Raw genomic sequence first — 13,776 nt, 5'->3', positions numbered from 1 at the left:
AGAACTAGCAATTTGGTTCGTAATTTATTTATTTATATATTTGTAGATTTCATGATTTGATACCACATTTTGCCTAAAAATTTTAAATTTGTCAGAAATTGACACCCGCAAGTTATGTGCCAGCTTAAATTTGAGGACATGTGTGACTTATATATGTGGTTTTTTTAGGTTAAATGCATTTTTTGTCATGTAACTAGCGTTTTTGTTCTTTAACTTTTTAGGGTAGGATAGCAATTTAAACTTATATTTTTTAAGTTATTTTTTTCGCTGGAGTTCACCTCCATCGACAAAACTAGTGAATTTGGAGGAAAAAAATGATTGAAATTACAAAAATTAAAAAAATACACGGCTAAAATATTACTTTAAAGAATTTATACGACAAAAATGAGCCAATTGGAACAATAGTCTCAATTTTAAAAGGTCGTGAGATGCACATGCATTTTTTTCCAATTCTAGTGGGAAAAAAAAATTGAATCACAAATATTAAAAAGATATAGCACCTAAATGCTACTCTAAAAAATTAAAAGACAAAAACGACAAATAACCTGTGTTACAGGATTAAAAATAAATTTAGGGTGATGTTTTGGCCAATTTTCAAATTCAATGTATCCATAAATTGCAAAGTTTATAAAAAATGATGGACCAAATTACAAATTTGATTTTTTCAACAACAAAGATACCAATCACCTATATTTAAAAAGATAAAAATTGCAATAAAGCTAAATTTTTGTGACGAAATCTCAATTTCTTTCAGCAGTAAATGTTTCAGCCCGATTTGGATATTTACAATAGTTACCAAATTTTACATCCGTAAATAGCTACACATTGTAAAGATAAACTCCATATATGGAAAAGTCACAAAAGTAGATAAATTAATTTCACACCACATCTTGGTGGGAAATTCCAACTTTAATGTGTAAATTTGACAAAAAAAAGGGCAATATAGAAGTACACCATAGAAAATGGGTTCCACTGGAAAACAGGAAACACGTTCTTATCAGTTTTGTTTCTTTCCTCCCTTTTGTTTCCAATAATTGATGGTTATTGGCTTCCATCGCCACCGCACCGATTTACAGACCCATATCTCATAACTTGTCATTCATCATAACTGGGGAAAAATATACAGAAATTAAATAAATTACTCTATTTCTAGAATAAACCAAAATCCAACTCAATTAAATAATTAAGCTAAATAACGTGTATCCGCAATACTCTAAGAACTGGGGGGGGGAAAAAAAAAAACAATGAAAAAGAAACTTTCATACAACCTAAGACATTAATTCCTACAAACCTACACAAAATTAACTCATGAAAAAAACTAAGTTATCATGCATATTACTAAAGGAGCAGGATTTAAACCTAGTTAGGCGCAAGCTTCACGGCCGTGAGCCGCAGTGCCGAAGAAGATATCAAGCTCCGGAGACTGGAAGTAGCCCTTCTTGGGCGGCTCCCTCTTCGTCCGCCGCTCAGTCCTCTTCCTCGGGGGCGGCGGACACACCAGCGCCGCCGGTATCTGATACTCCTGGTTCTTGGGAGTAGTACACCCTTGATCCGCTTCCATTTCTCAGTTGCAGTGACCCTTTGTTCTCCTTGGTGTGTATATGTAATGCGTATGTAACGTCAGTCTGCTACGTATACTTGGCACTGGGCGGCTCGAAAGACGCAAACTTTGATGTTGAATATGAAGCAAGGAGGGAATTTGAAACAGTTGGGGGTGTTTATAAATAGGATGCTGTGTGAGCAATTAATAGAGGACATTTTTTTTCTCCCAAGAAAAATAGCTTGAAATTAATGGGGGTGTGGTTTTTCTTTTTTTCTTTTTCTTTTTCCCTTCCGGGTACTGTAGAGTGGTGGAGCAACAGTTAAAGTGACAGTTAAGAATGGGGTGGCACCGACTTGCTCTTGCGGACGTGGGAGGTGGCCCACCACGTCGGTTCAAATAGGGCGGCGCCGGATTTTGGGAGGGAAAGTATTTTAGGGTGGCCACCCTTCCAATGTCCCTTCCCTGCACGAATAATTTTCATTTTTTTAATTTTGTTAAATTTCAGTATTTAGGGTCATTATTGTGGCCTAATTTTTGAACAATTCATTATAAAAATTAATTATTTTTTTAAAAAATAATTATATAATTATATCAATAATTATAAATTACATGAGTAGTTAATTCAAATTTAAATATAACAAATTAAAATTACAATAAATTCATATTAAGTGACATAAAAATCTATAACACTAGAATCCATAATTTTAAATTTATAAAAATATAAATTTTGTTTAAGTAATAGTTTTAGAGTAGCTGAATTTGTAAAACAATAATTTTAAAATACTTCACTTTATAAAATCGTAACCAATGAAAAACGTTTATTTTAACTTAAGAAAGAAAAAGTATATTCTATTTGAATAACCCAAAAAAGAAACAGTTTATTCTATTTGAATAACATAAAAATAATCATTCTCAGATTATCATACGTTTTCATAATTATAATATAATTAATCAAAAGTGAATTTTAATAAAATTTTATAAATAGAATTGAATAAAAAAAGTGGGAAATAGGAATGGGGGATAGGGGAGAAATAGTTAATGGAAAGGAAGAATGTTCTTCTTGGTAAGTAAGTAGGGTTTAATGGAGAAGTAATGAATTAGGCAGGCAGGGACCAGTCTACACTACTGACTGACTCTACTACAATCCTACTGGGAGATGATTGGACAAGCTTTAAATACAAACTCATGCATGATGGCTGAGGCTGATGCTGATGCTGATGCTGATGCATGCTCAATCTTCTCCATTTAAGACTTCTACTTGTGAAATTTTACTAATTAATTTTTTATTCTGCACTGAAATTAACTTGATCCGACATTCTCGCATGAAATCTATGCGGAAAGGCGTCGATCATCAGATTTTTATGTTGAATTTGTTTCCATCTTTGGTGTATATATATATATATATATTTCTTTTATTTTAGATTGAATTTAACATTTTATTTGTCTGTATCTTTGGTACGTTTCAAATCAATTAGACATGTATAATTATTATTTGAGAAAATTGCATAAAATTCCTAATATGTTATAGAAATTCAAAGAGGTCAAAGGTTTAAAATATGATAGGTGAAAATTCAATTTCAGGAAGTGGTGAAAAATACGATTTTCCTGAGTGAGGATTTATTGTTTGTGGATAGTGGATTTTGCAGGGTAGAGATGAACGTGATAGTGTTTGATGGGGTTAATAGTAATGGCCATAATTAGGACTTAAATGCTGAAAGACGACTTGAATCAACCATCAATATATGAATAAAAGCAAGAATATTCAGCAGACCTGAAAGCCGTTTTCTCTCATTCTCCTCCACACTCACAAATTCAGTGCTTTTCAACCTACTCTTATTCCTATTTACGTGTTATAGGGGGGAAGTGGAAAAGACTGTGCAGCCGCCCGCTAGCTATGAATTAGTGATCATCTAGTCTAGACTCAGCAATTACTCAAGGACGGACGCGGACCCTAACCCTAAACTCAATAATGTAAACACCTAAACTTGTGGTTCTGATGCCAAGTGCCTACTTCCCAACTCTGCTTTTTTAATTGATACCTTGTTTAGAAGCTGCAGCTTTGCCAAGCCCGTTATCATGTCTTGGCCCACTTTCTTATGAAGCCCATGTCTGTTTTTTCTCTGCTTTACACTTGTCTTTTTTTAAAATTTCATATAGTTATACGTAAATTTTTTATCGTTTGAAAAATTACATATAATATTATTAAGGTTTATTTTTGACTAATAAATAAGTCCATCAACTAATTAAAATGCACTAAATTTGCTAAAATTAACAAAAAAAAAAAGAATGAAAATTAACATCTACTTCCCATTGACTTATTACTGACTTATATCAGGTCAAACAATTTTTTTTCGACTAAACTACCCTAATAATGGTGAAGATATACCACCTCACGTGCATTAGCGCGAAAAAGGTAATTTGATCATAAAAAGATGTATTTGATTTATAATAAATCAATAATAAATTAACTGGTGATAAATATATATATATATTTTTTAATATAAGTAAATTTCAGTGAATTTTAACTAATGGAATGACTTATTGTTAGATGAAAGCAAATATTAGGGTGCTAAATATAATCTTTCAAATCATATAAAATTTACATGTAATTATACCAAATTTCACAAAAAACGAATGTAATTATCCTTTATTTGTTTTATTCAATGCAAATTAAATACTCAAGGACAATGACTTTGAAATGATACAATGCGCTAATCTTCAAAATATTCTATATTTTGCTTCATGGTAGAGGAGTATATACACATGTAGCTGGTGCTAGCTAGTGATTTACATGAATGGAAAATTTTGCTATGTGTAATAACATATCATTTTCACAAACAAAAAGAAATCTAGAAATACTCTCGTGAATATTTACCCTCCCTTAATTAAGGTTTCTAACTTAAAAGGAAGGGTTTCACAAATTTCTGAACAGGTCAAGGTTGAAATACCTGATTGATCTAAAAAATCTTAAAATAAAAGGATAGATAAAAATATACGTGACATCATTTAAAAAAATTCATGTGTAGATCGTACAATTTATTAAAATTATAAATATTCTGACTCTACTATTCATTAGGTATGTTTTTATTTGTATTTGATGATCTTTGTTATTTGATAAAGCTTATCTCTTAAAATTTTTAATCTATTCTAACTTGATCGGGGGAATATTCTCGTTTAAGGACTCTCTATTAAATTGACCATTATATTATATGTTGTGTCCTAAAAAACCTGACGAAGAACGTCCGAAGGAAACCATGGCCATCACAACCAGCGACCCCGATGATCATATTGGTCGATGAGAAGAATGAAGAAATAGGAATATACGCAAGTCATGATGATTGGAACACAACTCCTTATTAATTTGTAGTATACAAGCAGCAGGATCCATGATCTATCCCCTTAGCAAGAACTGCACTCTCAAATTTTGTATGGGTTGGTTGCGGCGTCAAATTCAGAGACAGCTGCACCAGATCCAATATTCCCATCTTCCCACATGTGACTTTGCCACACATGTAGGCCACACGTGTCACCCATCCCCCCGGGGGGGTTTTAGGGGGTTGACTTTTGTAGAAAGCTCCACCAAGATTTGGTCACACTCACACTACAGTACATACATCTTCACCTCTCTTTCATCACAACCCGACACATAACCCATTCATTAACTGCACCCAAACCTAAGCCCTTTTGTCCATATTAAGCGGGTCAGGGTCAGGGTCACGTTCCCTTTAATATTTCTCGGACTCATTCAAAAAGTCAACCCCTCTTAAGCCACATACACAACAGTGAGAGAATTGTTAATTCCCTCTCTTTGAAGCAACCATAACATTCCTTCTTCTGCCCATACACGGGATAAACAACACTACAAAACATATTAGACTCAATTCATTACAGTACACAAAGGTTGACTTTCTCATTCGGAGTTATTAATTGATGATTAATCAGAAAGAATTTCTCACTTGTAATTAATGCTCAACAGCTCTTACAATTTTCTTGAGAATCGGCCGGCAAATCCATCTAATAAATTGCAGTGGTTAATATTTAAGATATATAATGTAATAGAAATATTAGATCTAGAGTTGTAGATGAATAATGATCCTCCTTTAGCAGTTCAGTCTTTGATCTCACCTGAAACATGTATGGTTTAGGTAAGCGTACGTGGTCCACCTTTGAAAATAAACAATGTGAGTAACATATATATATATATATATATATATTTGTTGTATATATATAAATGATCTTATCAAAACATTAAAACAAGATAAATAAAAAAACATATGGCAAAGAAAAAATAATGGCCATATATATTAAAATAGGTACTCTGCAATTACAATTATGTTTAAGATTCATCATTCATCGGTGTTCCTACGTTCCTCTGTTTTGATCTCGTCTCATCAGAATTTAAAAATAAAAACATAATAAGAATACCGGCAGAATTCATATATATATATCTGAAAAATATTTTCGGAATTAAATCCCCTGCCTGAATTCATAATCAAGAAAATTATTGGTAGAACTCATACACAATCAGGCTGTACGTACCAAGCTGCCAACAATATTGTCTACACTAGGTTTGACGCTTGAAAGAAATTGAATTTTCAGAAGTCAACCTAGTAAGGCAGAAAATTCCACTCCCTAAGCTACATAAATTAAATTGAAATAAAGAAATAGTAAAAAAAACAACACACACACAGACACAGATTATATAATGCGCAGATACACAACACCTTATCTCCAAATTTTATTCAGCAATACTTGCAGCCACCAACTAAAGCTTGTTCTATAATTCGAAGGCAAAGACACACAAAAACATCAAACCACCTTCCTCTTCATCTGCTCCACTCTGACCTAACCTCTCTTTCCCCTACTCATAAATTCTCTATCACCCTTTTACTTAATTATTAGCTTCTGCACTATATTATGCACAAACAACTCATAAAGTCATCTTAAACCCTAATGGATGAACTGATTAAGTTGGCAGGAGGAACCACTGGAGACGACCAGCTACTGAAAGAACTCCTCGACGACAACGTTTCCTCATTATTCATGCTGCCCTATCAGGCGAGGGAGTTAAACTCCAGCCCTTGGACGGATTCCGGGCTTCTGTCAGCTGCTTATTCCGGTCCTACGGTTGATGATATCGAAAGTGCTTTATCGTATACAAACTATGGAGTCCATGACTTCCACCATGGAGCCAAACCAGAAGCCCACAGGTTTGGAATGTATATACTGATTATGTGGTTATTTCACTATTTTGATTAATTGTGTATATTGTAATATAAGGTGACTGACAACTATTGCACGTTCGTCGTTATGCGCAGTGTTTCAATGCTGGAAAGAGGTTATATAGGCAAGGCTAGTAATGAGAACAGTAAGTATACTCTGAGAATCAACAACTGTGGCAATGTAATGGCTGATGATGGCTACAAGTGGAGGAAATATGGCCAGAAGTCCATCAAGAATAGCCCAAATCCCAGGTGAAATGCTTGAGCTATCTCGGGTAAAATGCTTTTTTAGTCCTATAAAATAATGGCTTTTGGTGACTTTTTAAGATTAAAAAATACGTGATTATGAGTTTTATAGAACTAAAAGCGACATCTGTCATAATTATGTTATCAATACAAATTAATTCTTTAGTTATTTTATGGTACTAAAAAAACATTTTGTCAAACAATCTCCCCTACATTTCTAAAATTAAGTTGCAATTTTCTTGAGATACAGCTTCATTTGTAAGTGAAGAATATTTTACCTAACTCAACTGTAAGTTGCATTCTGAACAGTTCAATATTGTCTGGTGACATGCACACAAGAGAATGTTTCTAACATAAAGGGCTATTTTGAAATAATTCCAAGTCTAATATTATCTAACTTTTCCAAAAAAAAAAAAAAAAAAAAAAAAATGACTGCAGGAGCTACTATAGGTGCACAAATCCAAGATGCAGTGCGAAAAAGCAAGTGGAGCGGTCCATTGATGATCCTGATACTCTTATCATCACCTACGAAGGGCTGCACCTGCACTTCACTTACCCATTTTTCTTACACCAGCAGACAAATCCACCCATGAAGAAACAAAAAGGGCCTACATTAGAAGCAGCCCATGATGTTGGAGTCCAAACTGGAAATGGGCTTGAAAAAGTGGTTCCAAATCTGGGCTCCACCCCAGAATCCGACCCGTCTAAGGAGTTTGAACAAGACCTAATGGGGCAACAAGGCTTGCTTGAAGACGTTGTGCCATTGATGATTAGGAAGCCACTCGTGGTCGTTGATGCTATTGCTTCCAGCAGCTCTTCCAATTCATCATCGTCAACTTCTCATGAATCACATCCTTCTTCACCATCTTCGTCCAATTCATTTTCTTGGTCTCCCACCTACTCATACTTAGGCTTAATTTGAAATTATATGTGATAGAATGCTGTCCTAGGTAGTATTATTATATATGTCTTTTTTGCCAGATTGTTGTACTGGAATAAAAGACCAAATTCTTATCTATTGTATCATAATATTAGCGTGTTGTAGTAGTCAGGAATGCATCTCTCTGCTTTTATAAATAATAATTCTTATATCTATATTATATATTAAGGCGAGAAATTATTTTTCATGTGGATATATCCTTACTTATACAATTCTTTCTTTTACCTATAACTATCTCTTTACTTACCAATAAAAAAATCGTTCTCTTTAATTAATTAATATGTTTTACAAAATCTGATCAGTATATTCATTAAAATTAATTAATTCATTATTTAAATATTTTTTAATAATTAAGTTTAAGATAATAATAATATTAATTTACATAAATACCATTACAATTGGCAGTATTATAAGAATATTTATGAAGAAATGTTCCGAAATCTGGACTCCAGCCCATAAGCTGGCTTAAGCGATGTATCGTAGGCCCAATAACATGTCTGGGTTAAGTAGCAGAGCCCAATAAAAACTTGTATGCTGATCCAGTTTTATTTAGTGGGTTTAATGGACGAGTTGTGGATCATTCATTAACCACAAAACCCATCAACACGATTACTAAAATACCCCAACTAAACCACTTTTGCGTGAAAGAATCGTGAGGCTAAATACGTCAATTACATTTCCTTCCCTTCTCCTCTCTTGAGTTGAGACTGTCTACGTGAGGAACCATTTGAGATAATTGCGCGCAACAATTAGAGATATTTGCACCAACGACGTCGTAAATGTACTACTGCTGTATCTACGTGAGGAGTTTGTTTGCAGGTTTTCTGTTTTAAATTAGAGCTTTTCTCTTAGCTAGACGTTCGATTCGACCTTCATGTATTGATCAGCGAACTAGTCATGTTTTCTCGGATCGGAAGCTCTGTTTGTCGATCATCTCGTGCCTCATTGAATAAAGTATACTCTGAGCATTGTTTTCCATGTGAATATTCCAAAAATCCTTTTCGCGTAGACTTGACGGTTTAGAGGATTTTTCAGCTTGCTATTTGATTTTGTTGTTGGCAGGGTGCTGCTTCGGGCAGTTATGGTGTGCGGTCGGCGACTCTCACTGAATTTTCTTCGGGGAAGGCGTTCACGTCGTGTGAAAATGGCGAGTTAGGGTTTTTGAGGAGCTATTTGACTTGCATTGGAGCGGGAAAACAGGCTGCGAAGAGTCATGTGTTGAAGGAACTCAACTCGGTTTTCACAAACCCCAGGCTTCGGAGACTGTTTTGCAACCAAGCGCCGAAGAAAGGCAGTGAGAGAGATTATGCATTTTGATTTTAATCACATTATGTCTTGTATGGATAGTTCTGTTATTATATTTACGTAATGTGGCTTTGGAAGCATTTTGATCCTTGATTGTTGTACTATGGTGCTTGTAGGGTATGAAAACTATTATCCAAAGAACAAGACCAGAACTCCAAAAGGTAGCAATCAGAAGTCTGAAGCCAAAGGTACTGGACCTGGCGACATTTTGTAGTTAAGTGACATCAATACTTTGTTAGCCTTGTTTTGATGTTAGTTATTTTTTATGTTCTTTTTGGAAAAGAGAGATGGCTCTTAAGAGCTTCCTGACGAATTTTACTTTATCTTGTTGATTTAATTTCCCATGAGTATATGTATAGCATTGTTGAACTTCCACATAGGCATGTCTTATCAATTGCTTTTCCTTCCCCTGCTATTCAATGCTGAAATATTCCCTGGCCTTGTAATATAATCTACTTAAGATGCAGAGGACTCAGGCTCAGGTGAACAGTGGAATAATCCGGATATGGCAAAGCAACTTCAAAATTTTGTTACACCCTTGTTGTTGATTGGCTTTGTGCTTACATCAATGTTTATGCGTCCTCATGACCAGAAGCAGGTGAGATCCTGCTCGCTTACTTCCTATATTTTGGATTCATCATCTAACGTCGTTGCCAACATCTCACCGATCCCTGTTTCCGTCTTTCGCTTAAATCTTCTGCGATTTACTTAATATTTGAATATTATGAGAAGATCGGAATACCTTTGTGTTGAATTAGTTTTGATTACTTACTGATGCATATTTATTGTAGAAAGACCTAGGTGTGATGGCTTTATGAAAACCAGACCATGAAGCCTGTCTATAGCTCACTTGCAACATAAAAATATAAAACTGGTAGTGAGGGGAAGATACACTTGATATTGACTCCTATATTTTTTAATATGACTGGAACTGGAAATTTCTGTTAAATCAGGCTACTTTCTTGACCATGCTTGTGCTTGCAACTTGCATAATCAAGCTTGTATTGCTTGTTGCTTTGTTTCTTTTGTATTTATGTTGCTATTCTGATGGTAAGAAGGTATGGATCTGCTGGTTATGTTGTATGCTTTAATGACCCCATCATTTTATATTATGCATGTATCCATTTTGATGCATGGATTTCTCATTTCGGAATGATGCTTTACTGAATCTGTTTTATGTATTCTAGATAAGCTTCCAAGAATTCAAGAACAGGCTACTTGAACCTGGTCTTGTGGATCACATTGTAATTTCAAACAAATCAGTAGCAAAAGTATATGTAAGGAGTTCTTCACCTAATAACACTCAAACAAAAGCTGACACCAGGCCAAGTTCTGCTGGGAGCATCAATAATCAAAGAAACTTGAGCCGTTATAAATTCTATTTTAACATTGGAAGTATTGAAACATTCGAAGAGAAGCTGGAGGAAGCCCAGGAAACATTAGGAATTGACCCTCATGATTATGTTCCAGTCACTTATGTTTCTGAGATGAATTGGTTCCAAGAATTCTTGAAGTTCGGCCCAACATTATTGCTTTTGGGAACTATTATGTACATGGGACGGAGAAGTGGACTTGGTATAGGAGGTCCTGGTGGGAAAGGTGGCCGTGGAATTTTCAGCATTGGAAAAGCGCAGATCACGAAATTGGATAAGAACTCCAAGAATAAGGTCAGCTTAAATTAGTCTGTGCTAAATCAGTTTTTACTAGCCCCATTTATTTATAAACATTTTTGTTTTTCCAATTTAGTTAAACCAGCTTATCTTCATTTGTTATTAGGTTTACTTTAAAGATGTAGCTGGTTGTGATGAGGCAAAACAAGAAATCATGGAGTTTGTGCACTTTCTAAAGAATCCAAAAAAGTATGAGTTGTTGGGGGCAAAAATTCCAAAAGGTGCTCTTCTTGTTGGCCCTCCTGGGACAGGAAAGACACTTCTCGCTAAAGCAACTGCCGGAGAATCTGGTGTACCCTTTCTCTCCATATCCGGGTCAGATTTCATGGAAATGTTTGTTGGAGTTGGACCATCCAGGGTCCGCAACTTATTTCAAGAGGCAAGGCAATGTTCACCAAGTATTATATTCATCGATGAAATAGATGCAATAGGTAGAGCAAGAGGTCGTGGGGCATTTAGTGGAGGTCATGATGAGCGTGAAAGTACATTAAATCAGTTGCTTGTAGAAATGGATGGGTTTGGGACCACCTCTGGCGTTGTTGTGCTTGCTGGGACAAATCGGCCTGATATATTGGACAAAGCTTTGTTAAGGCCTGGACGGTTTGATCGTCAAATCACCATTGATAAGCCTGACATAAAAGGCCGTCATCAGATATTCAATATCTATCTGAAGAAGTTGAAACTTGATAAAGAGCCATCATATTATTCCCAGAGGCTTGCTGCTCTGACTCCTGGATTTGCTGGAGCTGACATTGCTAACGTCTGTAATGAAGCTGCTTTAGTTGCTGCAAGGACCGAGAGTACATTAATTACATTGAAACATTTTGAGGCAGCTATTGATCGTGTTATTGGGGGTCTTGAAAAGAAAAACAAGGTATTATTACCTATCTGCATATATTTTTCTCTTATTTCCTTGTCCAATTTTTTCTTGCCTCTTTATGTAATTTCTGCCAGTAGGAATCCTCTGTGTTTGTGAAGGTTTTTTGGCATTTGCATCTTTTATTATTCTCTTTCTCTCAGGTGAGCGGAATCTGCTTGCACATTTATCAGAATTGATGATGTCTGTTTTTCTTCAATTTTGGTGAATATCTATGGGGAAACTTCATTTGTTATGCTGAATGCAACTTCCTTACAGTGAAGTGAGAGTGGTAGTAGTATGTATTTAACTACAAGCACTATAAGCCGACAATACTGTTGGTGGTTTGTCTTCAGGCTTCAGTAATTTGGAACAATTGCTCTCATTTAGGTTGTTAGCAAGGTGGAGCGCCGAACTGTTGCTTATCATGAAGCTGGCCATGCTGTTGCTGGATGGTTTCTGGAACATGCTGAACCATTGCTTAAAGTTACAATTGTTCCTCGTGGTACTGCAGCCCTTGGTTTTGCCCAATATGTCCCAAGTGAAAATCTTTTGATGACCAAAGAGCAACTTTTTGACATGATATGTATGACCCTTGGTGGCCGGGCAGCAGAGCAGGTGAGATAAAGTCTTTCTTGTAGACTGTTGCGCTCGCATGCTAATTTAAGTGGAATTGTGTGTGTTGCTGTAAATCTGTTTGCCAGCTTCTAAATTATTGACTTTACACCCAACCAATGTATTCTCATCTTGCATAGATAGCTTCTCTAGTTCTTTGTTAAAGAAGTTCCGTTTTTAGGATCCACTGCTGCCACCCAGCCGCTCCTGCACTGTTGCTTCCAATAGGTTAAGGATCTTCAGTAGTTTATCTACGTCCGTCTTCAGCAAGAGTGGTTGGACTGGGAACAAGTTGAAAAGCCTTTGTTCGTAATCCATTTGACTATAAATAGTAGCTGTTATTTATTTTCATTTGTTCACTAAACATTTACTCAAATTCTTCTATACTGATACGAACTATGACTTGATCTATCCTTTTCATGGGGACTAGGATTTTACCTGTCTCGATCCTGTTGGAGCTATTGATTAAGGTTTAAGCCGAGCGATTTCCCATATCTTAGATGGAGTTAGGTATGGGTAGGAATTTGGCATGAGAAACCTAATACTTTCTTCTCACATTTGTCTTAGACTTCACATTGAACCAAACTGCATAAATTCTTTTTCTGTTTTTATTTTATGCTTTCTATTAATTTAATGGTAATGTGCTCTTGTGTGGAAAAATATTAAGCGCGCTCATTGGTGTAGACCTTGGGTAACAATTGAAACAGCATGCTTTAGTCGGTCATCTTGGTTTTATCTAAAACCTGTTGTTTTATCATGGCCCTGAGCTTGTTACTGTTCCTATCTAAGGATGAGCCAAACTATGATGTCATTTTGGTGCAGGTTTTGCTTGGGAAGATCTCGACAGGAGCCCAAAATGATCTAGAGAAGGTCACCAAGTTGACCTATGACCAAGTTGCTGTATATGGTTTCAGTGAAAAAGTAGGTCTTCTTTCCTTCCCTCAGAGGGAACAGGGCTTTGAGATGAGCAAGCCCTACAGCAGCAAGACTGCTGCAATCATAGACAATGAAGTAAGAGAATGGACTGGGAAAGCATACACCCGCACAGTTCAACTGATAGAGGAACATAAAGAGCATGTTGCTCAGATTGCTGAATTGTTGCTAGAGAAGGAGGTCTTGCATCAGGAAGACTTGGTTCGCGTTCTAGGTGAGCGTCCTTTTAAGAGTAGTGAGCCGACAAATTATGATAGGTTCAAACAAGGATTTGTGGAAAATAAAGAAGAGACTACAAGTATTCCTAAAGGTAACAACTCAGAGGATGATAGGTCATCATCATTGGAGCCACATGTTGTTCCAACATAATCAATGGCCAGTAAGTTATTTGTATATGAGTACATTACCAATTTGCTGTGTTTGAACCATAAAAGAAAATATAAATA

General features: G+C 35.6%; 2 protein-coding genes and 1 long non-coding RNA gene across 6 annotated transcripts; 2 read left to right on the top strand and 1 right to left on the bottom strand.

Moving 5' to 3' along the window:
* LOC110012849 lies at nt 725-1,800 on the bottom strand. The gene is made up of 2 exons (XR_002288065.1): nt 1,360-1,800; nt 725-1,108 (listed from the first exon to the last, which is right to left on the bottom strand). It is a non-coding gene; the product is annotated as an uncharacterized LOC110012849 (long non-coding RNA).
* Nucleotides 6,256-8,025, top strand: LOC105174461 (probable WRKY transcription factor 49). Its single transcript, XM_011096575.2, has 3 exons — nt 6,256-6,753; nt 6,862-7,017; nt 7,450-8,025. Exons 1-3 carry the CDS (start codon nt 6,497-6,499, stop codon nt 7,931-7,933), a joined length of 897 nt encoding a protein of 298 aa, XP_011094877.1. The 5' UTR covers nt 6,256-6,496; the 3' UTR covers nt 7,934-8,025.
* On the top strand, nt 8,674-13,770 carry LOC105174460 (ATP-dependent zinc metalloprotease FTSH 8, mitochondrial). Of its 4 annotated transcripts, none has more exons than XM_020697872.1 (8): nt 8,674-8,905; nt 9,014-9,242; nt 9,373-9,444; nt 9,718-9,854; nt 10,444-10,923; nt 11,033-11,800; nt 12,173-12,400; nt 13,220-13,770. In XM_020697872.1, exons 1-8 carry the CDS (start codon nt 8,849-8,851, stop codon nt 13,697-13,699), a joined length of 2,451 nt encoding a protein of 816 aa, XP_020553531.1. In that variant the 5' UTR covers nt 8,674-8,848; the 3' UTR covers nt 13,700-13,770. The 4 variants fall into 4 exon arrangements, with proteins under 4 accessions (XP_020553531.1, XP_011094875.1, XP_020553532.1 ...); XM_011096573.2 differs by having other exon boundaries at nt 9,014-9,245; XM_020697873.1 differs by having other exon boundaries at nt 8,675-8,905; nt 9,724-9,854.

Source organism: Sesamum indicum, linkage group LG11 (assembly GCF_000512975.1).
Source record: "Sesamum indicum cultivar Zhongzhi No. 13 linkage group LG11, S_indicum_v1.0, whole genome shotgun sequence".
In the NCBI taxonomy this organism is placed as follows: domain Eukaryota; kingdom Viridiplantae; phylum Streptophyta; class Magnoliopsida; order Lamiales; family Pedaliaceae; genus Sesamum; species Sesamum indicum.
Note: the sequence above shows the minus strand (reverse complement) of the source record. Positions and strands in the feature narration are given on the sequence as shown.